The 25843-nt window shown below is 39.2% G+C and overlaps 1 protein-coding gene across 1 annotated transcript in view; it reads right to left on the bottom strand.

Annotated features, from left to right (window-relative positions):
- LOC101121993 (ceruloplasmin-like) overlaps nucleotides 1–25843 on the bottom strand; it is a 41524-nt gene that overhangs the window by 7566 nt on the left and 8115 nt on the right. The window contains exons 6-16 of the mRNA XM_004003267.6: nucleotides 25201–25366; nucleotides 21666–21796; nucleotides 21070–21210; nucleotides 20583–20794; nucleotides 18094–18244; nucleotides 16959–17171; nucleotides 13778–13985; nucleotides 9175–9314; nucleotides 7182–7310; nucleotides 1654–1760; nucleotides 417–618 (exon numbers count right to left, since the gene is read on the bottom strand). Of these exons, the coding sequence (XP_004003316.1) occupies nucleotides 417–618; nucleotides 1654–1760; nucleotides 7182–7310; nucleotides 9175–9314; nucleotides 13778–13985; nucleotides 16959–17171; nucleotides 18094–18244; nucleotides 20583–20794; nucleotides 21070–21210; nucleotides 21666–21796; nucleotides 25201–25366 (1800 nt within the window). The remainder of the gene's footprint in view (nucleotides 1–416; nucleotides 619–1653; nucleotides 1761–7181; nucleotides 7311–9174; nucleotides 9315–13777; nucleotides 13986–16958; nucleotides 17172–18093; nucleotides 18245–20582; nucleotides 20795–21069; nucleotides 21211–21665; nucleotides 21797–25200; nucleotides 25367–25843) is intronic.

Genomic DNA, 25843 nt, shown 5'->3' with positions numbered 1-25843 from the left:
TATGGCTCATGAGCAAAGATTGGTTTTTAAACTTCTAAATAGTTGAACAAAATAAAAAATATATATATTTCCTGATGTGAAAATTGTGTGAAATACTATTTCCAGTGCAGTTTTACTGACTTGAAGCCACTTATATTTGCATGTAAGTACTCACTTACGTGTGAGTGTTTTGGTGTCACAAGGGTTGAGTAGAAGAGTTCAAGGCAGAAACCCTATGGTCTACAAGTTTAAACTCTTTACTATCCAGCCCCTGATGGGAAAAGTTTGCTGGCCCCTGGTCGATGTGCTCTGCACCCCAGCTCTATGGACTGTGTTCTTTAGACTGTGCTGAGAGTGACGGATGCAAACCTTTATCTGTTCCCTTTGGGCAGAACCACCTGTAGGTGCCAGTCAGTGAGTTAGTGAGTGGACATTACCAGGCATTTGGTTGCTTCGTTTAAAAGTAATATCATTCCTGTCTGCTTGGTTTGGTTCTTGAGAATAGGTATTGATGTTTTCTTCAATGTACCAGGATTCATTTTCATCAAAAGTCACGAAGAAGAGAACACGGTGAACTATGTTTTCTTTGGTGTCTTTTCGACATACAATCAAAGGACCTACCAGTCCACTATTAAGATCCTGGGGAGACAAAGCAAGATGATGAACTGTGTCCACAACTGAAAAACTCCCCCAGACAAGGAAAAGAGTGAGAGAAAGTTTTAGTTTGAGTGAGGTTAGATTCTGAGTTTTGAATGATTAGGATTCTAACTGTGAGCATAAGGAACAATATTTGACTTGCTAAATTCTCTTCCTTTTTTCTTTTTTTTCAAATCAGAATTTCCACAAATAACTTGCTAAATTCTTGATTGGAAAAAAAAAAATGATCATCTCACTCATCAGAGTTGAGGTCTAAAGTGAACAACAAACTCCTGAAAGGGATTTTAGATACATTCCTGAGTGGATTTAGCTTTATCTTTGAAACTTTAATCAAAAAACAGAACTTTGGTTTTAATTAGAATTCCCTTGCATTGGAGTTGGTTGACAGACTTGTTTAAAGGTCTTGGATCCTCCCCCACCCCCATGATACATTTGTTCCTGCAGCCACTTTCAGTTGGGATCCCTGGTTCGTTTGTATTTATTTTCATTTGGGGTTGAATGTCTGTGTCTGCTCTTGGTTTTGGTGGTGAGTAGGCCAAAAATAACTGAAAGGCCAAAAAAGGAGCTCTTTTTTCTCTTTTTTAATACAAATGAACTGGACCTCGAGTTGAGAGTTTTTAAAAGATAAATACTGTGTGTCCATTAATTTGTAACTAATTACAGAATTTTAAAACTTCATCCTTCATTTTCTGGAAACTAAATCTTATTCAATGAAACAAAGAAGGGGTATTATCATATAGTTATACATATATATGTGTGTGTATCCCATATATATATATTCCATATATATATATATATGTACTTCAATCCACAGTAACATGTTGGAAAATATCCTAAATCTAAGTAATCATAATATAATAATTTTTTGCTCTTGAAAAATGCAAACTTGTGTAAAATTAGAAACTAAGCAGTATTTAGAAAGTTTACATAAAACTGAGATTTTAAAGAAAAATAAAGCCTTGCTTTCATCATAATTCCTAAGAGGAGACAGTGTAAAAGCTGGAATTTGAAGCTTACCTTAACCATGTCCACGGTCGAATAGTAAAACCAAGGTATGCACTCAAAGTCATTTGAGGTAGGACCAGATCTTTCAGGAATCTGCCATACGTATGTTCGGATCTCTCCTGAAATAGGTAAATGCAATGTGTTTAAACAGAATCTTTTAAATCACATTTTTTTTTATGGAAAACCAGAAAATGAACAAACCCTAAAGCTATGCAGATATTAACCAGCATAGTCCTCGTTTTCACTCCTGGCTCCACAGCTTCTTGCTGTGTGATCTTAGTCAATGTGTTCACATGGTTTAGACTTCTGTTTCTTCACGCTCAGTCAGGAAGATCCCCTGGAGGAGGGCATGCAACCAATTCCAGGGTTCTTGCTTGGGTGATTCCATGGACAGAGGAGCTTGGCAAGTTACAGTCCATGGAGTCACAAAGAGTTGAACATGACTGAGCGACTAACACTTTTACTTCACTTTGCTTTTCCTCGTGTACATAAAATGGGAATTTAGGGATTAGACAAGATGGTGCAAAGGAAGCCCTTGGTGTTACATTATCTGACCCACAGGGCAAGGTTGATGTCACTGTCAGTGTTGGTTGTTACGTTCTCAGCATTATAGGATCAAAACTTTATAACGGGGGCTTCTCTGATGACTCAGCAGTAAAGAATTTGCCTGCCAATGCAGAACATGGGTTCAATCCCTGGTCTAGGAAGATCCCATGTGCCAAGGGACAACAAAGTCCATGTGCCATAAACACTGAGCCAGTGCTCTAGAGCTCTAGAGCAACGAGAAAAACCACCGCAGTGAGAAGCCCATGTACTGCAACTGCCCTGTTCACTGAAACTAGAGAAAGCCCAGCACAGCCAAAAATAAATGAGTAAATCTGAAAAATAAAAACCTTTATAGTGATTCTACCATTGAAAAATATCAATTGTTCAATCTAATTAATTTGCTCAACAAATACTTATTGTAATGAAGATAACTCAGTCTTTGAAATGTGACAGAATTGTTTTGAATCACAGCTCTGAACCTTCCAATCTGAGGATCACATGCACCTCCTTCCCTCCCCACCCCCAAAGCTGTTTGCATTAAGTTGAATCTTCTTGACTTTTGCAGGAAAGTTCTTTTAGTCCCCACCCTCACCCCTTGCTGTATCATTCTACATCTCTCCCTTCCAGAGGTGTTTCCAAGCACCTGTGACATAGTCTTCCTTCTCCACTAACCAACCCCATCCTCAGCCTCCCAAGTTCCAAATCTTTAACAATCATCTTAGTACTAGCCCTCTCCTTCCAGCACACTGCACAGGTCCAGGGACACAGCAGGTACTCAGAAGTGTTCGTGAAATGCATGTAATGTGATCCTTTCCTGGCTAATCAGAACAAAGTGCTGACTTGCAGACTCCCTTGGCAGGAGACTCATCGTGGTCCCATGGTAGGACTGTCTGCTTTTAAAATCAAAAGGGAATATTCCACCTATCATCAAAGTCTATCTTCAGTCTTTCTGCCCCACAAATCTTTTTTTTTCTTTCTGAATTTGACTCTTTCTTTGATACCCTTGATACCCAGAACTACTTATTTTGACTGGCACCTTTAGAGGACATTCTGCTGCTGCTGCCGCTGCTGCTAAGTCGCTTCAGTCGTGTCCGACTCTGTGCGACCCCATAGATCGCGGCTCACCAGGCTCCCCTGTCCCTGGCATTCTCCAGGCAAGAATACTGGAGTGAGTTGCCATTTCCTTCTCCAATGCACGCATGCATGCTAAGTCGCTTCAGTCGTGTCCAACCCTGTGCGACCCTATGCATAGCAGCCCACTAAGCTCCTCGCCCACAGGATTCTCTAGGCAAGAACGCTGGAGAGGGTTGCCATTTCTTTCTCCAGGAACATTCTGGATGCCCCTTTTATATCTCCCTTGAAAAATACTTCACCAGGTGTCAACAGCCATGTCCCCCATGTCTGCATCCAATGACTGGGCAGGGACACAAAGGTGCCAGTTCTCTTACCCCAACTCAGGAGAGCTGCTGCTGCTGCTGCTGCTGCTGCTAAGTCGCTTCAGGCTACCCAGTCTTTGAAGTTTCTCAGAGTTGTGGCTGTGACTTCTGTTGAGGTTGCATCTCTGTTAAACGTTTTTTCCTTGTCCAATTTTGCTTCTTTCTTTTTTTATTCCCCCAAAGTTGTTTATCCCAAGACCACTGTCTGCACACAAATCTTCATTTTAGGGCCTGCCTCCTGGGCATTTATATTAGAAAGTATTCATTTCTTTTGAGTTTAGAATGCTGAGTGGCATGCTGTACAGGGTGGCGTCATGATGATTAGCACATGAGGTTTCTCCCTTTTTCTTAGCTGCTCAACTCTTTCCCTTGCTTCCTCCCTCACACACTGCACCTTGTATTCAATTCCTACTTTAACACTTGAGTTGGAGACATTGAACACAGCATAAATACCTGACAGGGACAGGTAAAGAGGTGAGAGAGCTGCACACAAATTGTATACACATGGTGCCCTATCCTGGAAGCAAACTTCATTTGCAAAAGGAACTTCTCTGTCAAACTTGTTCTTCAGCCCTTCTTGCTGTTGTTCAATTGCTAAGTCAGGTCCAACTCTTTGTGACCCCATGGACTGCAGCACACTAGTCTTCCCTGTCCTTCACCATCTCCCAGAATTTGCTCAAACTCATGTCCAGTGAGTCAGTGTTGTCATCCAACCATCTCATCTTCTGTTGCCCCCTTCTTCCTAGTCCACTAGTGTCTCTCACCTGGAACTATACCCCTATTTAAGAAAGAACATTAGCCCCACAGTCTTGCATAAAAGCTTTGGGGCTTTTCTTTTCCCCAAGGCAGTTACTTGGCTGTGTTTGTTTATTTTCAGTGGGATAGTCTGTTTTCATTCCAGGATTGGAATATCTTTCCATCTGTTTGTGTTGTCTTCAGATTTCTTTCTCAGTGTCTTATACTTTTCTGAGTACAGTTCTTTTACCTCTTTTGGTTGGTTTGTTCCTAGGTAGTTTATTCTTTTTGATGTGATTGTGAATGGGATTAATTTCTTAATTTATTCATTAATTTCTCTTTCTGATATCTTGTTGTTAGTGTATAGAAATGCAATAAATTTCTGTACATTAATTTTGTATCCTTCAACTTTATCAGATTTGTTGATGAGCCCAAGGAGTGTTTTGGTGGTGGCTTTAGGATTTCCAATGTACAGTATCATGTCATCTGCAAACAGTAAGAGTTTCACTTTTTCTTTTCCAGTTTTGGATTCCTTTTATTTCTTTTTCTAGTTTGATTACTGTGACTAGGACTTTGAATACTGTGTTGAATAAAACTGGTGAGAGTGGGCATCCTTGTCTTGCTTCTGATCATAGAGGAAACACTTTCAGGTTTTCACTGTTGAGTATGATGTTAGCTGTGGGCTTGTCATATATGGCCTTTATTATGTTGAGATATGTTCCATCAGTACTCACTTCGTTGAGACTTTTTACCATAAATAGTTGTTGAATTTTTCAAAAGCTTTTTCTGCATCTATTTAGATGATCATATCCTTTTAGTCTTCAATTTGTTGGTGATTTGTTGATGTAATGTATCACATTGATTGATTTGTGGATACTAAACTATCCCAGGTGACGCTAGTGGTAAAGAACCCATCTGCCAAGGTAGGAGACATAAGAGATGCAGGTTTGATCTCTGGGTCAGGAAGATCCTTGGGAGATGGAAATGGCAACCCACTCCAGCATTCTTGCCTAGAGAATCCCATGGATGGAATAGGCTGGCAGGCTACAGTCCATGGGGCCGCAAAGAGTCAGACACAACTGAACTGACTTAGCAGGCATCCCTGGGATAAATCCCAACTGATCATGGTATATGATCCTTTTATTGTATCATTGGATTTAGTTTGCTAGTATTTTGTTGAGGATTTTTGTATCTATGTTTGTCAGTGATATTGGCCTGGAATTTTCTTTTTTTGTGGTTTCTTTGTTTGGTCTTGGTATCAGGGTGATGCTGGCCTCATAGGATAAGTTTGGAAGCATTCTTTCATCTGCAATTTTTTGAAAGAGTTTGAGAAGGATAGGTGTTAACTCTTTTCTAAAAGTTAGGTAGAATTCACCCATGAAGCCATCTGGTGCTGGACTTTGTTGTTGTTTTTTCAACTGATTCAGTTTCATTTCATGTTTTCAATTTTTCTTCCTGATTCAATCTCAGAAGATTGCATATTTCTAGGAGTTTATCTATTTATTCTAGGATGTCCATTTTATTAGCATATAATTGTTTGTAGTAATCTCTTATGATAATTTGTATTGCTGTGGTGTCAGTTGTAAATTCTCTTTCATTTTTGATTTTATTTACTTGCACTCTCTGTCTCTTTTTTCTTGATGAATCTGACTAAACGTTTATCAATTTTATCTTTTTGAAGAGCTAACTCTTAGTTTCATTGATCTTTTACATTACTCTTAAAATCTCTATTTCATTTATCCCTGCTCTGATCTTAATGTTTTCTTTTCTTCCACTAACTTTGATTTTGTTTATAAGCTGGAACAACCCATTATGGAAAACAGTATGAAAATTCCTCAAAACACTAAAAATAGAACTACTATATGATCCAGCAATTCCACTTATGGATATAAATCCAAAGAAAATGAAAACACTAATTTGAAAAGATGCATGGACCCCAATGTTCATAGCAGCATTATTTATAATAGCCAAGATATGGAAGCAACCTAAGTGTCCTTCAACAGATGAATAGATGAAGGAGATGAATATATATATATTACTACTCACCAGGCTTCCCTGGTGGCTCAGAGGTTAAAGCATCTGCCTAGAATGCGGGAGACCCAGGTTTGATCCCTGGGTTGGGAAGATCCCCTGGAGAAGGAAAATGGCAACCCACTCCAGTATTCTTGCCTGGAGAATCCCATAGAGGGAGGAGCCTGGTAGGGTACAGTCCATGGGGTAGGGTACAGTCCATGGGGTCGCAAAGAGTCGGACACGACTGAGCGACGTCACTTCACTCAGCTATTACAAAGAATGAAAATTTGCCATTTGCAACTACACAGATGGACCTGGAGGGTATTATGTTTAATGGAATGTCAACTAGAGAAAGACAAATACTATACTATCACTTATATGTACAATCTAAAAACAAAGCACTAGTGAATATAACGAAAAAGAAACAGTCATAGAGGACAAACTAGTGGTTACCACTGGGGAGAAAAAAGTGAAGAAAGGCAAGATAGAAGCAGGGGATTAAGAGGTGCAAGCCACTATATATAAAATAAATAAGCTATAAGGATATATTGCACAGCATAGGGAATAAAGCCAGTATTTTATGATAAATGGAGTATAATTTATAAAAATTTTGAATCACTATGTTGTACACCTGAAACTAGTATAGTATTGTAAATCAGTTACTATACCTCAATAAAGAAAAAGGCATGGCATATAGTAGGTATTTCACAAAAGAAAGAAACAAACAAAAAAAGGGGGAGAAAGAGCAGACGTTATCCTCACAGTCCTGCATAAAAGCTTTGGAACTTTTATTTCTCCCGAAGCAGGTACCTGGCTGTGTTGTAACAACAGTGGGGTTGTCTGTTTTCACTCCATGAGCATGAATAGAATATGGTCTTGAGGCTTTATTTTTAAAGACAACATAGATTTTCTCACCAGGAGTGAGAAATATTATAGGACCTAGGAAATACAAAAAGAAAAATGGATGGATAGTTGTTATTTATTTTAAATTATGAGTCACCTGCCCCGTTAAGTATATGCACAGTGACTTATTATATTCCTTAACATGCAGCCAAATGAAACACAAACACATTTAACAAATGGACCATTGCTGGTTTATGACACATGGCTTTTGCCTGGAAAGTTTAAATCATCTAGAATTTTTATAAGCTCCAGTTCTAGAAAACTTACTTCGATGAGCATTAGTTAATGCCTATGAAAACACACAATTTAGAAATGGAACATTTTCTTTCTTAACCAATCACACCATTTAAACCTTTTATTCTTTCCCCCTCTTTACCCTAGTGGAAGATTGGGAGGAACTGCAAGGTGTTTTCATTGACCCAGAGCTATTATCTCTCACAAATTGACCCTTCGTTTTACTCTCTTTTTTATCCCATGCTAAGAGCTGGAGGTATACAATTTATTATAAAACTTCTTTCTGTTTGAAGGCAGATAGAATTTGTGGCTCTAAAAATTCTGAAACAGAGATGGTTTTGAGATGAACTAAGGCTTCCCTGATGGCTCAGTGGCAAAGAATCCACCTGCCAATGAAGGAGATGCAGGTTTGATCCCTGGGTTGGGATGATCCCCTGGAGGGGGAAATGGCAACCCACTCCAGTATTCTTGCCTGGGAAATCCCATGGACAGAGAAGCCTGGGGGCCACAGTCCATGGGTTGCAAACAGTGTGACACCAGTTAGTGACTAAACAACAATAAAGCAGACAGAACTCTCCTTAAATGCATGCTATAACTATTAGTATCAGAACCCTGAAAAGACCTGGTAGATACTAGATACTAATGAAGTAAAGCGCCTCTTTGCCTCCCATGGCAATTCTACCATCTCAAACACTACGCTTGCTTTTCCTTTTCTAAAAAGTGTGTGTGTGTGTGTGTGTGTGTGTGTGTGTAAATAAAGGAATCTAGAGGGTCATATTGTGTATTTATCTTAGTGCATTTGGCCAGAATCCTAGAGAAAACAAATATAATACTGTTACTTTTTTTGAAGGGTCCATTCAAAAGCACTGGAAACTGAATACCACACACCTCCCTCCAGGGGTTGCAAAGCCCAAGAGGCTGATGCGGAGCCAAGAAAAGTACAAATTCCTCCTTGTCAGCATGCACATCCATCTTCTCAGGGTGCCATGCCAGAATATGGCCTCCAATAGACACACAGATATCACGACAGAAATAAGATCTGGGCATATGGATATGCCTTGTGACCTCTGGAAATATTATGCAATGTATGGACATGCCATTTGACATAACAAATGAATACATTGTGTGACCTATGGAAATGCTGTGTGACTCATAGAAATGCTACATGTGGGTGCCTGGGAGACACTTATAAGTTTTTTAGCTGATCTGTCAAAGGTGGGGGTATGGGCTATATTTTTCTCACTCCTAGACAGAAGGTGAAATTAAATCTTAAGCAATTAACTGTTTAAACACTTAAATTTAAACAAAGAAGGCCCCCTCATAACTATATGAGGGTTTCTGGGATTTGTTTTAATTTCAAAGAAATTATCTTTAAATATTATTTCTAAAGTCCCTCCCAGAATCTTGGGATTCTGTGTGCAAGAAGCCAGATAATCTGAAACTAACCATATTCATTGTCTGTGATATCTTTGTTGTCCATTTAAAAATATTTGAATCACTTTTCTTTTCCCAATAAAAGTGTCTACCAGCAAACAAATTAAAGTTAGAATTATAGGCACTTTTCTCCACTGAGGTAGAAGTTGACAATATCCTTATAGAGGCAACAATTTCCAGTGGTTGAGGACAAGATGACAAACCCCAAACCAATCTTCTAGTGTATCAATACCTAGTATATCCAGATGTATTTCATCTTCACTTCGTACTGTTTGATTTGTGAATGTGATGTCATCATATTGACGGTATACGACCTTCTTGTATTTGGACCCAAGATATGTCTCAAATCTATCCAAGTATATGTTTGTTTTGCTTTGAGAAATAAAAACAAAAAATCACAAATTTAATTAATTTAACCATTAAATTAGACAAATTATCATACGGAAGGACTTATTGGAATAATGCAATTTATTAATATCTAGAGTTTATTCTGTGAACGGTGAACTTCCAGATGTTCAAGCTGGTTTTAGAAAAGGCAGAGGAACTAGAGATCAAATTGCCAACATCTGCTGGATCATTGAAAAAGCACGAGAGTTCCAGAAAAACATCTATTTCTGCTTTATTGACTATGCCAAAGCCTTTGACTGTGTGGATCACAATAAACTGTGGAGAATTCTGAAAGAGATGGGAATACCAGACCCCCTGACCTACCTCTTGAGAAACCTATATGCAGGTCAAGAAGCAACAGTTAGAACTGGACATGGAACAACAGACTGGTTCCAAATAGGAAAAGGAGTACGTCAAGGCTGTATATTGTCACCCTGCTTATTTAACTTATATGCAATTATAGGGGACTGGAATGCAAAAGTAGGAAGTCAAGAAACACCTGGAGTAACAGGCAGATTTGGCCTTGGAATGCGGAATGAAGCAGGGCAAAGACTAATAGAGTTTTGCCAAGATAATGCACTGGTCATAGAAAACACCCTCTTCCAACAACACAAGAGAAGACTCTACAAATGGACATCACCAGATGGTCAACACCGAAATCAGATTGATTCTATTCTTTGCAGCCAAAGATGGAGAAGCTCTATACAGTCAATAAAAAGAAGACCGGGAGACTGTGGCTCAGATCATGAACTCCTTATTGCCAAATTCAGACTTAAATTGAAGAAAGTAGGGAAAACGGCTAGACCATTCAGGTATGACCTAAATCAAACCCCTTATGATTATACAGTGGAAGTGAGAAATAGATTTAAGGGCCTAGATCTGATAGATAGAGTGCCTGATGAACTATGGAACGAGGTTCGTGACATTGTACAGGAGACAGGGACCAAGACCATCCCCATGGAAAAGAAATGCAAAAAAGCAAAATGGCTGTCTGGGGAGGACTTACAAATAGCTGTGAAAAGAAGAGAAGCAAAAAGAAAAGGAGAAAAGGAAAGATTTAAGCATCTAAATGCAGAGTTCCAAAGAATAGCAAGAAGAGATAAGAAAGCCTTCTTCAGCGATCAGTGCAAAGAAATAGAGGAAAACAACAGAATGGGAAAGACTAGAGATCTCTTTAAGAAAATCAGAGATACCAAGGGAACATTTCATGCAAAGATGGGCTCGATAAAGGACAGAAATGGTCTGGACCTAACAGAAGCAGAAGATATTAAGAAGAGGTGGCAAGAATACACAGAAGAACTCTACAGAAAAGATCTTCATGACCCAGATAATCATGATGATGTAATCACTAATCTAGAGCCAGACATCTTGGAATGTGAAGTCAAGTGGGCCTTAGAAAGCATCACTACGAACAAAGCTAGTGGAAGTGATGGAATTCCAGTTGAGCTGTTTCAAATCCTGAAAGATGATGCTGTGAAAGTGCTGCACTCAATATGCCAGCAAATTTGGAAAACTCAGCAGTGGCCACAGGACTGGAAAAGGTCAGTTTTCATTCCAATCCCAAAGAAAGGCAATGCCAAAGAATGCTCAAACTACCACACAATTGCACTCATTTCACATGCTAGTAAAGTAATGCTCAAAATTCTCCAAGCCAGGCTTCAGCAATACATGAACCATGAACTCCCTGATGTTCAAGCTGGTTTTAGAAAAGGCAGGGAACCAGAGATCAAATTGCCAACATCCGCTGGATCATGGAAAAAGCAAGAGAGTTCCAGAAAAACATCCATTTTTGCTTTATTGACTATGCCAAAGCCTTTGACTGTGTGGATCACAATAAACTGTGGAAAATTCTGAAAGAAATGGGAATACCAGACCACCTAACCTGCCTCTTGAGAAATCTGTATGCAGGTCAGGAAGCAACAGTTAGAACTGGACATGGAACAACAGACTGGTTCCAAATAGGAAAAGGAGTACGTCAAGGCTTCATATTGTCACCCTGCTTATTTAACTTCTATGCTTATGTTAACTTCTATTTAACTTCTAGTACATCAGGAGAAATGCTGGACTGGAAGAAACACAAGCTGGAATCAAGATTGCTGGGAGAAATATCAATAACCTCAGATATGCAGATGACACCACCCTTATGGCAGAAAGTGAAGAAGAGCTAAAAAGCCTCCTGATGAAAGTGAAAGAGGAGAGCGAAAAAGTTGGCTTAAAGCTCAACATTCAGAAAACGAAGATCATGGCATCTGGTCCCATCACTTCATGGGAAATAGATGGGGAAACAGTGGAAAAAGTGTCAGACTTTATTTTTTTGGTCTCCAAAATCACTGCAGATGGTGACTGCAGCCATGAAATTTAAAGACGCTTACTCCTTGGAAGAAAAGTTATGACCAACCTAGATAGTATATTCAAAAGCAGAGACATTACTTTGCTGACTAAGGTCCGCCTAGTCAAATCTATGGTTTTTCCTGTGGTCATGTATGGATGTGAGAGTTGGACTGTGAAGAAGGCTGAGTGCCAAAGAATTGATGCTTTTGAACTGTGGTGTTGGAGAAGACTCTTGAGAGTCCCTTGGACTGCAAGGAGATCCAACCAGTCCATTCTGAAGGAGATCAGCCCTGGGATTTCTTTGGAAGGAATGATGCTAAAGCTGAAACTCCAGTACTTTGGCCACCTCATGAGAAGGGTTGACTCACTGGAAAAGACTCTGATGCTGGGAGGGATTGGGGGCAGGAGGAGAAGGGGATGACTGAGGATGAGATGGCTGGATGGCATCACTGACTCAATGGACGTGAGTCTGAGTGAACTCCGGGAGATGGTGATGGACAGGGAGGCCTGGCATGCTGCAATTCATGGGGTCGCCAAGAGTCGGACACGACTGAGCGACTGAACTGAACTGAACTGAAGTACATCATGAAAAACGCTAGGCTGAAAGAAGCACAAGCTGGAATCAAATTGCCAGAAGAAATATCAATAACCTCAGATATGCAGATGACACCACCTTTATGGCAGAAAGTGAAGAGGAACTAAAAAGCCTCTTGATGAAAGTGAAAGAGGAGAGTGAAAAAGTTGGCTTAAGGCTCAACATTCAGAAAACTAAGATCACGGCATCTGGTCCCATCACTTCATGGGAAATAGGTGGGAAAATAGTGTCAGACTTTATTTTTTTGGTCTCCAAAATCACTGCAGATGGTGATTGCAGCCATGAAATTAAAAGACGCTTACTCCTTGGAAGGAAAGTTATGACCAACCTGCTGCTGCTAAGTCACTTCAGTTGTGTCTGACTCTGTGCGACCCCATGGACGAGCAGAGGCATTACTTTGCCAACAAAGGTCCATCTAGTCAAGGCTATGGTTTTTCCAGTGGTCATGTATGGATGTGAGAGTTGGACTCTGAAGAAGGCTGAGTGCCGAAGAATTGATGCTTTTGAACTGTGGTGTTGGAGAAGACTCTTGAGAATCCCTTGGACTGCAAGGAGATCCAACCAGTCCATCCTAAAGGAGATCAGTCCTGGGTGTTCTTTGGAAGGACTGATGTTAAAGCTGAAACTCCAGTACTTGGGCCACCTCATGCAAAGAGTTGACTCATTGGAAAAGACCCTGATGCTGGGAGGGATTAGGGGCAGGAGGAGAAGGGGATGACAGAGGATGAGATGGGTGGATGGCATCACCGACTCGGTGGACATGAGTCTGGGTGAACTCTAGGAATTGGTGATGGACAGGGAGGCCTGACGTGCTGCGATTCATGGGGTCACAAAGAGTCGGACACGATACTGAGCAACTGAACTGACTGACTGAGAGTCTATTTTACCTTAGAAATTCATTTCATTAAAATATATATATATATTTATTTCGATAAGATTGTTGGATATTCATCCTGTACCTTAAAACATGTTTTTAGGATAAAATTCAGTTTTGATCAAATGAATAAATAGTAAGAGAGAAAAATCAGAGAAGGATATCAAATTTTACACAGAAAGAAAAATTAGTGTCTTCAATTTGAGGTTCAAAGAAGAATAGCAATAGCCGGAAACAAATGAAGACAAAAAAATTCTGACTGATTCCAAATGTCACATGTAGCTGAAATTATACTTATTATACCTTAAAGTGGTGAGATTGGATAGTAAAACACATAAGGAAGAGAGAAGACAAGAAATGAAAAGAGAGACAAGCAGAAACAGCAAAGAAGAATTAAGTTATGTTAATATTGGGAAAGATTAGAAGTATTTATAACTGAAGACATCACACACACATTTTGAAGTTATTTGTCATTAAATGTGGCCTAAACTACACATGCCACACACATACCGCACACAAATAAATACACACCACACACACACACACACACACACACACACACACACACACACACACACGACTGAAAGGAAAGGGTGGAGGACTACAGAATAAACCCTGCCCAATTAGAGATGGAAGTCACTGCCATACTTCTGTCCTTGGAGACGATGCAGTTCTCTCTCCCACTCCCTGCTAGGAGAATAATCCCACACAATTTCCTCAGCTGCGATATAAATAACCTTCGCCTCCTGGTACTGTGTTTGATCCGGGTTTGGCTCTGAACACTCCCTCACTTGGTATTTATGTTTCATGCCTCCAATATAGTGCTCTGAGGTTATACAAACCACATCAAAAATGCCTAGGGGGGAATAAGAAAAGAATACTTAAGGCATTGCATTCAGATTTCTTTTCTCTAAATCATCTATAAGATATAAATCCCTCATAGAAATACTATAAGGTAGTTCATTCATTCTTCCACTAATTTGACAATTATTTATTTAGTATCTTCTTTATGCCAGGCACATTTCTTGGCACTTGGGAAACATTAATGAATAAAATAGGTAAACATTCTTGCCCTTGGGGTTTATATTGCAGGGTGTTGTAGAGACAGACAACCAACATAGTAAGTAAAGCTGATGTGGGTTGGAAGGTGATAAGTGCTATGGATTAAGGAAAATGTAGGACAGTGTAAGGAGTATTGAGAATTCTGGATGAATGTGTGGAGAGAGAGGGCAATGAACAATATTTTATAGGATGGTCAGGGTAGGCCTTGATGGGTGAGTAACATTTGGGCAGATTCATAAGAGATAGATGGTGGATCCAGAGGAAGGGCAATCCAGCAAGAGGAAATAGATAGCAAAATTCCCTGCCTGAGGGTCTGCTTGGTGTGTTTGAAGGCCATCTAAGAAGCCTGGGGGTCTGGAATAGAATGAGCAAGGCTGAGGGTACTAGGAAACAGGATTGGTGAGGAATGGAGGACAAAGTCACACAGGCCCTTGTGGGCCATTGAAAAATCTGTAGCTTTAACTCTGAGTCTATGAGTGACATAAGAACATTCTGGCAGTTGTGCTGAGAATAGACCAGAGAGGGCAAGGGAGGAAGGAAGGAGACTTGTTAGAAGGCTATTACAATAACCCACAAGGGATGATGATGGTTGGAGCAGAGGGGTAGTGTGGAGGTAGTGAAAGGAAGTTGAAGGAAATCAGAATAATATGTTACTAATAAGAACCCCAAACAGTGACCACAATGAAAACAAATCACCGCAACAACAACAAACTCCAGCATGGATCAGGCCAGAAAATTCCACCTAAATTCCAGCTGTCTTTTATTTTGGTAATTTTATGCCCTTCGTGTTCTGACTTTGTTTCTATTAATATTGATATCACCTTCATCGACACTAGCATTCTCTTTCAGCTCTGTATGTATTTCTGTGGTTATTGTTACTTATCGTGACACTGCCATGTGTTTACTGTGGTGGATACTGTTTAGGAAAGAGGAAGAAAAGCAGACTACTTTTTTTTTTTTTAAGACCAGGGAAACATCTACAGGGGAAAGGAGAGGAAGACGTGGGAAGGGAATGGGTGATAACTTGCCACTAGGTGAGTGAGTATAGCAGAGAAGAGAAAGTGGTGAAGAAAGACTTTTCTTTTTTTCTTGTGATTACTTCTTTTTGGATAATCTTTTTAAAATATTATTTTTTAAAGTGTAGTTGATTTGCAATGTTTCTTCCATACAATAAAGTGATTCAGTTATATGTATATATATATATTTCAGAATCTTTTCCATTATAGGTTATTATAAGATATTGCATATAGTTCCCTGTGCTGTAAGTAGGTCCTTGTCATTAATCTATTTATACATAGTACTGTGTATTTATGCCCCTTTCCTCTTTGATAAACATAAGTTTGTTTTCTATGTCTATGAGTCTACTTCTATTTTGTAAAGAAGTTCACTTATAACATTTTTTTAGATTCCAAGTATAAGTGATATCACATGATATTTGTCTTTCTCTGTCTGACTTACTTCACTTAGTACAATAAAGTCCATCATTGTTGCTACAAATGGCAATATTTCTTTTTTTAAAAAATGGCTGAGTAATCTTCTGATTACTCATAATCACCAGCACTATTTGTTTGGAATGTAGAATAAAAAAATATGTAAGTATGTAGTCAGATGAATTTGTGATATCACAAAAAGTTAAGATATAAATCCATGGTATTTTTAGAGTAATTTGTTTATTGTAGTGCTTCCTGCATAGCTCAGTTGGTAAAGAATCCACCTGCAATGCGGGAGACCCCTGTTTGATTCCTGGGTCGGGAAGATCCACTGGAGAAGGGATAGTTTACCCATTCTAGTATTCTTGGGCTTCCCTTGTGGCTCAGCTGGTAAAAAATCAGCCTGCAATGCAGGAGACCTGGGTTTGATCCCTGGGTTGGGAAGATCCCCTGGAGAAGGGAAAGGCTACCCACTCCAGTATTCTGGCCTGGAGAATTCCATGGACTGTATAGTATAGCCCATAGGGTCACAAAGAGTCAGACACGACTGAGCGACTTTCACTTTCACTTGTTTATTGTATAGCCAGTATTCAACTGGTGTTAGTACTTTTTGACCGAAGAGAGTTTTGTTTGCTTATTTTATGTTTTGTTAAGGTATATCTGTGGGATGAAAGAAAATATTAAAAATTTAAATCTAACATATACCAGGCCCTTTACTACACTGCATCTATCTCATATGATTGTGTTTATTGCTTTTTATGGATTGTAAATTATTACAATCCCTGTTTTATAAATGAGGGTATTAGATTCAGAGGAGAGGGGAGGCTCCTCTGATTCCCTTAACAATTTTCTGATACAAGGTGCCTTTAAAAAACTGCCAGAAATAGTCAACCTCACTGAAGTAAGAAATATTTCCCAAGGGAGCAAAACTAGCAAGGAGAGGGATAAGAGAGGAAGGCGAGAAAGAGAAGGGTAAGGTTGATGAAGGAGGAAGACCTGGGAAACAAATGGACAGAAGAGTAAGAAATGCAGCAGATAATAGAATGAAAGCGAATTAAAATGCTTCAGAGCAGCCTCACTGCTTTTGAAAAGTATGGATTGATTTAGAGCCTGATACCTGGGAAGAGAAAGATGGAAAGGGCTGAAAGGATTTTTGTGTACAGGAAAATGATACACTTACACTCCTATAAATTAAATGGAGCAGGGCAAAAGTATTTTAAAACATTATTTGGATAACTTCCTTTTTTCCCATACAAACAATATTCAGTGCATATGAAGACATTGCTTTTTCATAGTTTGGGCATATTTCAGGCTGATGGAGAAGATCCACAACTTACCTATGGAATCAGGTGTCATAAGAAGTGTTTGGGAGATATGGGGAGTCACAGATATGGTGTCATCCCTTGATCCTAAGGAAGTGAAGGTATTTCCTGAGAAATATATCCCATGAAAGTCTTGACTTGATCCCACACTAAGAACATGCCATGAAACATTGTCTCCTAAGCACATATCTAGTCCAGGCAGATTTCCATACATGTATCCATTTATCGCTGCAAGACATTTGTGACAAAGAAAAGATTGTTTAATTTATTGTAAATTAATCTTGGACATCTTGACATCTCTTGGACTCAACCAAGGACTATCCATTAAGCAGTTCATTCATGTAAGATATCAAGATTACCCAAGCCAACCCCTTCTTTTTAGATTTGATGAAACTAAGGTCAGAGAGTCTTGTTCAGTGTCATGAAGCTAATGAATGAAACTGTTGAGACCAGAGTCCAAGTCTCCAGATTCTAGACCAAGTCTCCACATTCTAGATCATTCTTTTTTCCCACCACACTTTAAAGTCTTCAGAAACCAACCAACCAACTCAACAAACACCCTACCTATCCACTCCATTACTTTGGCAATAGAGAAATATGTGACTTTTCTGTATCATATTTAGCAATAGCTAAAATAATGTATTGCACCAAAAAGGCATTGGTAAACATTTGATAGAATGTGACGTAATCACCCTGCTACTGCTGCTGCTGCTAAGTCACTTCAGTCATGTCCGAGTCTGTGCGACCCCATAGATGGCAACCCACCAGGCTCCCCTGTCCCTGGGATTCTCCAGGCAAGAACATTGGAGTGGGCTGCCATTTCCTTCTCCAATGCATGAAAGTGAAAAGTGAAACTGAAGTCACTCAGTCGTGTCTGACTCTTCGAGACCCCATGGACTGCAGCCAACCAGGCTCCTCCGTCCATAGGATTTTCCAGGGAAGAGTACTGGAGTTGGGCGCCATCGCCTTCTCCGTAATCACCCTAGTACGCTCTATTTTTATTGGGAAATTATGTTTAAAGAAAACATGAAACATAGTAGCCAACAATTGAGGGGAAAATATGTTTCTCTTAAAAAAATCTGTAATTCTTTAGGCCTAGTGAAATTAAACTGCTTAATACATTTATCTTTTAAGTTAAGTGTTCTCTTACAATACATCTTGTTAGACTCTTGGAAGTTTGGATCCTTGGTATCCACATTTTCAGGCTCTGTGGTAAATATCCTGATATTTTTATCTAAGAGATAACTTCGATTTTCATCAAATATTGCGGCAAGTAGGTAAAATTCTTTGTCTATTCCTTTCTGTGGATGAAAATAGAAAAAATAAACAGATACAAAATATGCATAGTACATATTCAAAGTAGTACATAGTACATATTCAAATGGTTGGCCCTTGTATAGGATTTCCCATGCAATGGGATTTTTATGTTCTTGGAAAAACTGATCAATTAACTTCCCCACTTATGGACTTTTTATACAAATGTATGAATCCCAGTGAATAGATTTATCACAGAACTAAGAAGCTGGGAGAAATCTCTACCACTGTTTTCATGTAAAGCTCTTACTCTAGGGACCCCCTCTATCTTAACTTCATAAAACTAAACACTATAATCACAGATGTTTATAGTGGTTTCTCTTGGAAGCTTTGTAAAAAGTAAGTTAAATAAAATGTTTTTGATTCTAGAAAGTCTGTATTTTAGGATTTATGAAGAAATATACGTATATATTTATATTTTTGGATAAAGTAGAAAAATTACATGTACTGTAAAAATTATGAGGCTATATGATTTTCATTATATAGATGACTATAAATACATAGCCATATTTTAAAATAAAATATACAATTTTACATGTTTACACTGGGGATTTATAAGGCTTTTTTGTTGTTGTTCTTTAGTTGCTCAATTGTGTTTGACTGTTTTGTGACCTCACAGACTGTTGCCCACCAGGTTGCTCTGTCCATAGGATTTCCCAGGCAGAAATGCTGGAATGGGTTGCTATTTCCTTCTTCAGGGGGATCTTCCCAACCCAGGGATCAAACCTGTGTCTCCTGTATCACAAGAGGATTCTTTATCAACTGAGCCAGCTGGGAAGCCCTTATAAGGCTTTCCAACACATGAATTACAAAAGAACTTGGCTATTACTTCACTTGTGAGTGAAAACAAGGGAAATTCACTCATTAAGCATTTATTGAGCACCTACTACATGCCACAGAAGGAGTGGGTTTGTTACCAAAAATTTAATAAAAACCAGTCTGTGGTTTCAAGGCACTTAGAGTCTATTGGGAGAGACAGGCCAGTAAAAATAACTGCCTGAGGAAGTGCTTTAACAGGGCTTCCCAGGTGGCTCAGTGATAAAGAATCTGCCTGCCAATACAGGAGACACAGTTCCAATCCCGTGGTCAGGAAAATCCCCTGGAGAAGGAAATGGCAATCCATGCCAGTATTCTTGCCTGAAAAATCCCATGGGACAGAAGAACCTGGCGGGCTATGGTCCATGGGGTCAGACAGGTCCAAAGAGTCAGACAGGACTGAAGTGACTTGAGCACAAGTGCTCTGACAGAAATCTACAGACGGAACCGCAATAACCTGCAGGAACTTGAACTAACTTTAGTTTAGGAATATTGTTTGAAGAAAATGAAGGGACCCTCAGTCTGAGTTTTTATTAAAAATTCTCCCCTTTTAGCAGGTAAAACAGTGAGGAAAGTCCGTTCCAGACAGAGAGAAGAAGGGTAAAATCAAAAAGATGTGAACTAGCCATCCTTACTCAGGACTAACAGGCTAACTTTGCAGTAAGACCAGAATGGAGTGTGCAGGGGCGGGGGGACGGGGAGGGGGCGGGGGGAGCATGGATCTGGAAGGATCCATGGGGTCTGATATGTTGCCTTCTGAGCCAACAGACTGTAGGGTGATTTTTAGGGTCGAGAGTGCTATAATCTGATTAGAAAGGGAGGAACGTGGAGCTATACTGAAACAGAATGGAAGCAGGGATAGGAGTTAGGAGGTTACAGGAATTCAGAAAGAGATGATGCTGCCTCAAATAAGGCAATGGGATCAGAGAGCTGGTGACCAGGGCTGGAGGGGAGAAACAAGGAGTTGTTGATCGAAGTCCTGGGCTTGATGGTGTCCTTCTCTAAGAGACAGGATGGAGGAAAAAGAGATGACTCAGAGAAGGGTGGGACAGGCAGTGGCTGTCTAGAGGGAGACAAAGAGTTGAAACAGTCAAGTAGGGACTTCTCTGGTGGTCCAGTGGTTGGTACTTTGCCTTCCAATTCAGGGGATGTGGTTTTGATCCTTGGTAGGGGAACTGAGATCCCACATGCCTCATGGCTAAAACACCAAAACATAAAAAACCAGAAGCAATACTGCAAAAAATTCAATAAAGACTTTTAAAATGGTCCACATTAAAAAAAAAAATCTTAAAAAAGTAGCAGAACAGTCCAGCAGAATTAAAAGTATCTGGAACATGCCCAGAGTTCACTGGGCGTGAGAAGACACAGGTCTGAAGCTGAGGACAGAGTAAAACTGAGAGACACAGGTACACAGAATTTGAAGGTGCCCACTGCACACTGCCTTTCCTCTGAAGATGTTTCAGGCAACCTCTCACCAAGCATACCAGGACATAGGTCCCATCACTTAACCTGTTTGCCATCCTCTCCAAGACTTCCATTTCTGCACACGAGAAGAGGCCCTATAAGGCCGCTGTTGATGTCTGTTTTAAAATCTACTGAGGAGAAGTATGACCAGGTCAGGCAGTTGGGGTCTGTGGAAGTGGGTCCCACATCTGTTGGAACTTCCCATGTATAAACGAATGTTGCACCAGGATTTACATGCGAGGAGGGTGACGGGGTACCTAGTAAGAAAGAAATATTTGTGAAATAAGACCTAGGACCCAAAGTACCCTAGCCTGTGAGATCTCTGAGATCAAGAACTGTGTCCTGCTCACACTGGGGTACCTTGGGTGACAGCTGAACAGGGCCAAAGGACCCCCTCTGCCACCGTGAGTACACAGATTTGTGATGATGTGAAAAGTAGGCTGCCCAAGGATTTTAGGAGGAGTCTGATTTTCTTGCTCACACTGTATTGCTGTCGGCCTTGCTTGTGCCTGGGTTGAGCTGTGGTACTTGCCTCCTCCTGGTGTTCTGTAGAAGGAGCCCTCGTTGTTCTTGTTGTAAAGCAATCCATGGGGATGAATACTGAGCGGCAGGGAAGCATTGTTATAGAAAGTGACCTGGATGATCTGCCCCACTTCTGCCTTAATGACAGGGCCTGGAAACCAACAGAGTTAGGAGTTGTTCTTGGTGTTCATAAGTGTCATTCAGGCTGTGTTACCTGGGTGAGGTTCTTCTAGGAACAAATTAAAGGGATGATGCCATGGACCAGAGTGTGTCCAGTGAAAAGAAGTCTAGGTGATTCAGTATCTTAGAAACTCTCATGGATTTGCAGGGACAAAAAAAAATGTAGTTTCAAATTGGATGAATCCCACCAGACTCCTCTGTCCATGGGACTCTCCAGGCAGGAATATGGGAGTAGGTTGCCATTTCCTTCTCCAGGGGATCTTACCAACCCAGGGATTGATACTGGTCTTCCACATTGCAGGCAGGCTGTTTACCATTTGAACCACCAGAGAATCCCCAAAACTGTGAGTTGGTGAGTACTCTTTTGATGGCACAGAATATGTGTAAATTGTGTTTATAACCCCACAAGCTATGAAATAATTTTACCAAGGAGTCCAAGGTGTGTTGCTTTTGCCTTCTGGGTTTGGAAGGATGCATCCGTGTATTCAAAGTAAACTAGTTTTTTGTAAGTTCCTCCGATTCTGGTTGGGCCTTGTTCAAAATAGAAGTGGGATTCACTGTTCAGAGAAAGTAGAAACAGAGAACTTTTAAATTTACAATGACTATGTGAAAAGAAAGCAAGAACCTACATCCTTCTGTTTCAAGGTACTTGTAATCTAGTACTTGTAATCTATTTGTGGAAAACTCAGCAGTGGCCACAGGACAGGCAAAGGTGTTTTTGTTCCAATCTCAAAAAAGGACAATGCCAAAGCATGTTCAAATTACCATTATATTTGCACTCATTCCACATGCTAGCAAGGTTATGCTCAAAATCCTTCAAGCTAGGTTTCAGTAGTATCTGAATTGAGAACTTCCAGATGTACAAGCTGGGGTTTAAAGAGGCAGAGGAGCCAGAGATCAAATTGCCAACATTAGTTGGATGATAGAGAAAGCAAGAGAATTCCAGAAAAACATCTGCTTCATTGACTACTCTAATACCTTTGACTGTGTGGATCACAACAAACTGGAAAATTCTTAAAGAGATGTGAGTACTAGACCATCTTATTTGGCTCCTGAGAAACCTGTATGCATGTCAAGAAACAACAGTTAGAACCATACGTGGAACAACTGACTGGTTCAAAATTGGGAAAGAAGTATGTCCAGGCTGTATATTGTCACCCTTCTTGTTTAACTTCTACGCAGATTACATCATGTGAAATGCCAGGCTGGATGAATCACAAGCTGGTATCAAGATTGCTAGGAGAAATATCAACAACCTCTGATATGTAGATGATACCACTCTAATGGCAGGAAGTGAAGAGGAACTAAAAAGCCTCTTGATCAGGGTGAAAGAGGAGAGTGAAAAAGCTGGCTTAAAACTCAGCATTCAAAAACTAAGATCATGGCATCACTTCATGGCAAATAGAAGGGGAAAGAAATGGAAGCAGTGACAGATTTTCTCTTCTTGGGCTCCCAAATCACTACGGATGGTGACTACAGCCATGAAATTAAAGATGCTTGCTCCTTGGAAAGAAAGCTATGACACACCTAGACAGCATATTAAAAAGCAGAGACATTGCTTTGTCGATGCAGGTCCATATAGTCAAAGCTATGGTTTTTCCAGTAGTCATATATGGATGTGAGAGTTGGACTAAAGAAGGCTGAGCACAAAAGAATTGATGCTTTCAAATCATGGTGCTTGAAAGACTTTTTAGAGCTTTGTGGCTCAGCTGGTAAAGAATCTGCCTGCAACGTGGGAGACGTGGGTTCAATCCCTGGGTTGGGAAGATCCCTTGGAGAAGGGAAAGGCTACTCACTTCAGTATTCTGGCCTGGAGAATTCCATGGACTACAGTCCATGGGGTCACAAAGGGTCAGACACGACTGAGCAACTTTCACTTTCACTTTTGGACTGCAAGGAGATCAAACCCTTCAGTCTTAAAGGAAATCAACCCTGAATATTCATTGAAAGGATTGATGATGAAGCTCTACTTGGCCATCTGATATGAAGAGCTGACTCATTGGAAATGACCCTGATGCTGGGTAAGATTGAAGGCAGGGGGAGAAGGGGACAACAGAGGATGAGAATGGTTGTATGGCATCACCGGCTCGATGGACCTTAATTTGAACAAACTCTGGGAGACAGTGAAGGACAGAGGAGCCTGGTGTACTGCAGTCCATGTATTGCAAAGAGTCAGACATGACAGAAGCTGAACAATAGCAATGTATTTATAAAAATAATGCATGCTCATTGTAGAGAATTTGGAAAATAAATATATGTATATAACAAAAAATTTAAGATCCTCATAATTCTACCATCTCTCTATAAGCACTATCAACACATTCCATGGATATCTTTTCAGTCTTTTGTCTGTACATGTATATAAGTCTCTGTCTGTAGACTACTCTATTAGTTTATCTATACATTTTTCTTTTGGAATAAAAATTTAAAAACCTTAAGACTGATTTTTTTTTAAGGCAGGTAGTAATAAACATTGCTTTTAAAACAACTGTGCTGAGATGCTAGAGTACTGAGATAAGAGATGTCATTCTTAACTTTTTAATTCTATTGTAATAACATAAAATGAGGACAAGTGTGTTTTAGGAGGAAATAATGGCTTGCAATGCAGAGACAGCATCAAATTTCATAACCAGGAGAATCGTGTGAGCTGAAAGAATCTATTAATTCATACTTATTTTAGTCAATATAAAATGAAAGTTGAATCTAATTTTTGTTCTAAGCTTTGATAGGCTTTTCATAATTAACACAAAATTTCCATTACACAGATTGAATAATTTGTTGATGAGCTTTAAAGTAAGAAAAGAAAATATTCATTTGGTAGAACATTCTCAGTTTTCTTAAATTTTCTATGAGTAAATTAAAAAAAATACTATGGGGAATATTATTTTTTGGTGGTTATAGAACTTGATATTTTCTGACATAAAACTTTCATTCAATAGATGAAAAGAATTACAACTCCTGTAATCTTCAAGTTGGTAAATATATTTAGCAGTCAGACTATAGAAAAACTTTTTGTGCACTTCTAAGTGCTGATACCACAGTGATGTATTTTAGTCTTAGTTTTAGGTTATCAAAGAAATAATTGGTAATATATTCTTAAGTGTTATTGAGTAAATATATATATATATATATATAAAATATGATTTAAGGATGACACAAGAAATGATTGACTATACCCTCAGATCTTAGCAGGAAAATACAAATTACATGTGAGAAATATTTTTGAGTTTTTGTAAAACTGCTATTGACAACATAATTCACTATGTTTTATTTTTTATTTATTTATTTTTACAGTGTCATAGTTTATTTGTACTTGATGTTAAGGTTTTGTGATAATTATTACCTACAGGTTACATATGTTGGACAGATTTAAGTCTTCCTACCCTTAATTTTTGAAGCTTTGATCTTTCCCAAGTCATTGACCTCTAGTGATGCAATTCTTCTATCCTTTTTTTCCTTATCTATTATGTTAAGTGTCTCAAATCCCTTATACCTGTTATTTTTCCAGTCTTCTTTTTTTTCTTTTTAAAATTATTATTTATTTATTTTTTACTTTACAATATTGTATTGGTTTTGCCATACATCAACATGAATCCACCACAGGTGTACACATGTTCCCAATCCTGAACTCCCCTCCCATACCCCCATACCATTCCTCTGGGTCATCCTTTTTGAATATCTCATAATTATAAACAAATCCATTTAAAAATTTAATGCTAAGAAAAAGATGAGAAGTATGTTTTTCTTTGCAGTGGCTTCCGAGGCATTTAGAGAAAAATGTAATATAGCAATGATCCTTTGGCTGAATATTTTCCAATTATTGTTATAATTATTTTCCCATCTTTATTTTATCGGTATCTTTTTATTATAAAATGCTTAAGTCCTTATAGGAATAGCTAGGTTATGAAAAAGTCCAATTATCTTTATTTAACCATGAATATTTTAATCACGGAATCATTACCTTCCAGCTTCTGTTAAACTATTTCCACTGAAGAAATTTATGCCAGATGGAGCATAGTCCCAAAAAATTTCTTTAGCAGCAATGTAATAATGAACAACTTGTGTCCCCGTAACGTCTGCTGAAGATTTTTGGCAATCCCTTACACTGAAGAAAGCCTGCATACTGTCTGAAAAATAGTAAATCCAAGAAGAGAATGTTATGAAAACATTAAAACATTTTTCTTAGTCCATATATATACATATATTTAAAACTATAGCCAACAACATTGCAACTTCCCTTTCTTTTGAGAAATTTGAGGTATTTTATTTCCGGAATCTGTTAAAATCCTGAAATGTATGAAGCAAGTACAAGACTCAGGATGCCAAAGTGAATGTTGAGGAGTGTATATTAGTGGAGATTAATAACCAGCACTGGACCAGCTCCTGAGGAATATGGTGCCTGCCTACTGAGAGGGATTTGAGTCTGTTTAATCAAAAGTATCTTCCCTTATGGTTCTGAAGTTGTTACCATTAATTACTAGATTAACTAGTTGGCAGGCAGGAAGAAAACCAAGGCAGGTACGTTTCCATAAGAGCATCAGTCCTGTGTTTTGATTTAAGAGCAACAAAGGTGGGAGTATAAATTCATACAGACTTTTTGGAAG

The sequence above is a fragment of the Ovis aries genome, chromosome 1 (genome assembly GCF_016772045.2).
Source record: "Ovis aries strain OAR_USU_Benz2616 breed Rambouillet chromosome 1, ARS-UI_Ramb_v3.0, whole genome shotgun sequence".
In the NCBI taxonomy this organism is placed as follows: domain Eukaryota; kingdom Metazoa; phylum Chordata; class Mammalia; order Artiodactyla; family Bovidae; genus Ovis; species Ovis aries.
The sequence above is the reverse complement of the archived record's forward strand: the minus strand, read 5'-3'. Positions and strand labels throughout refer to the sequence as shown.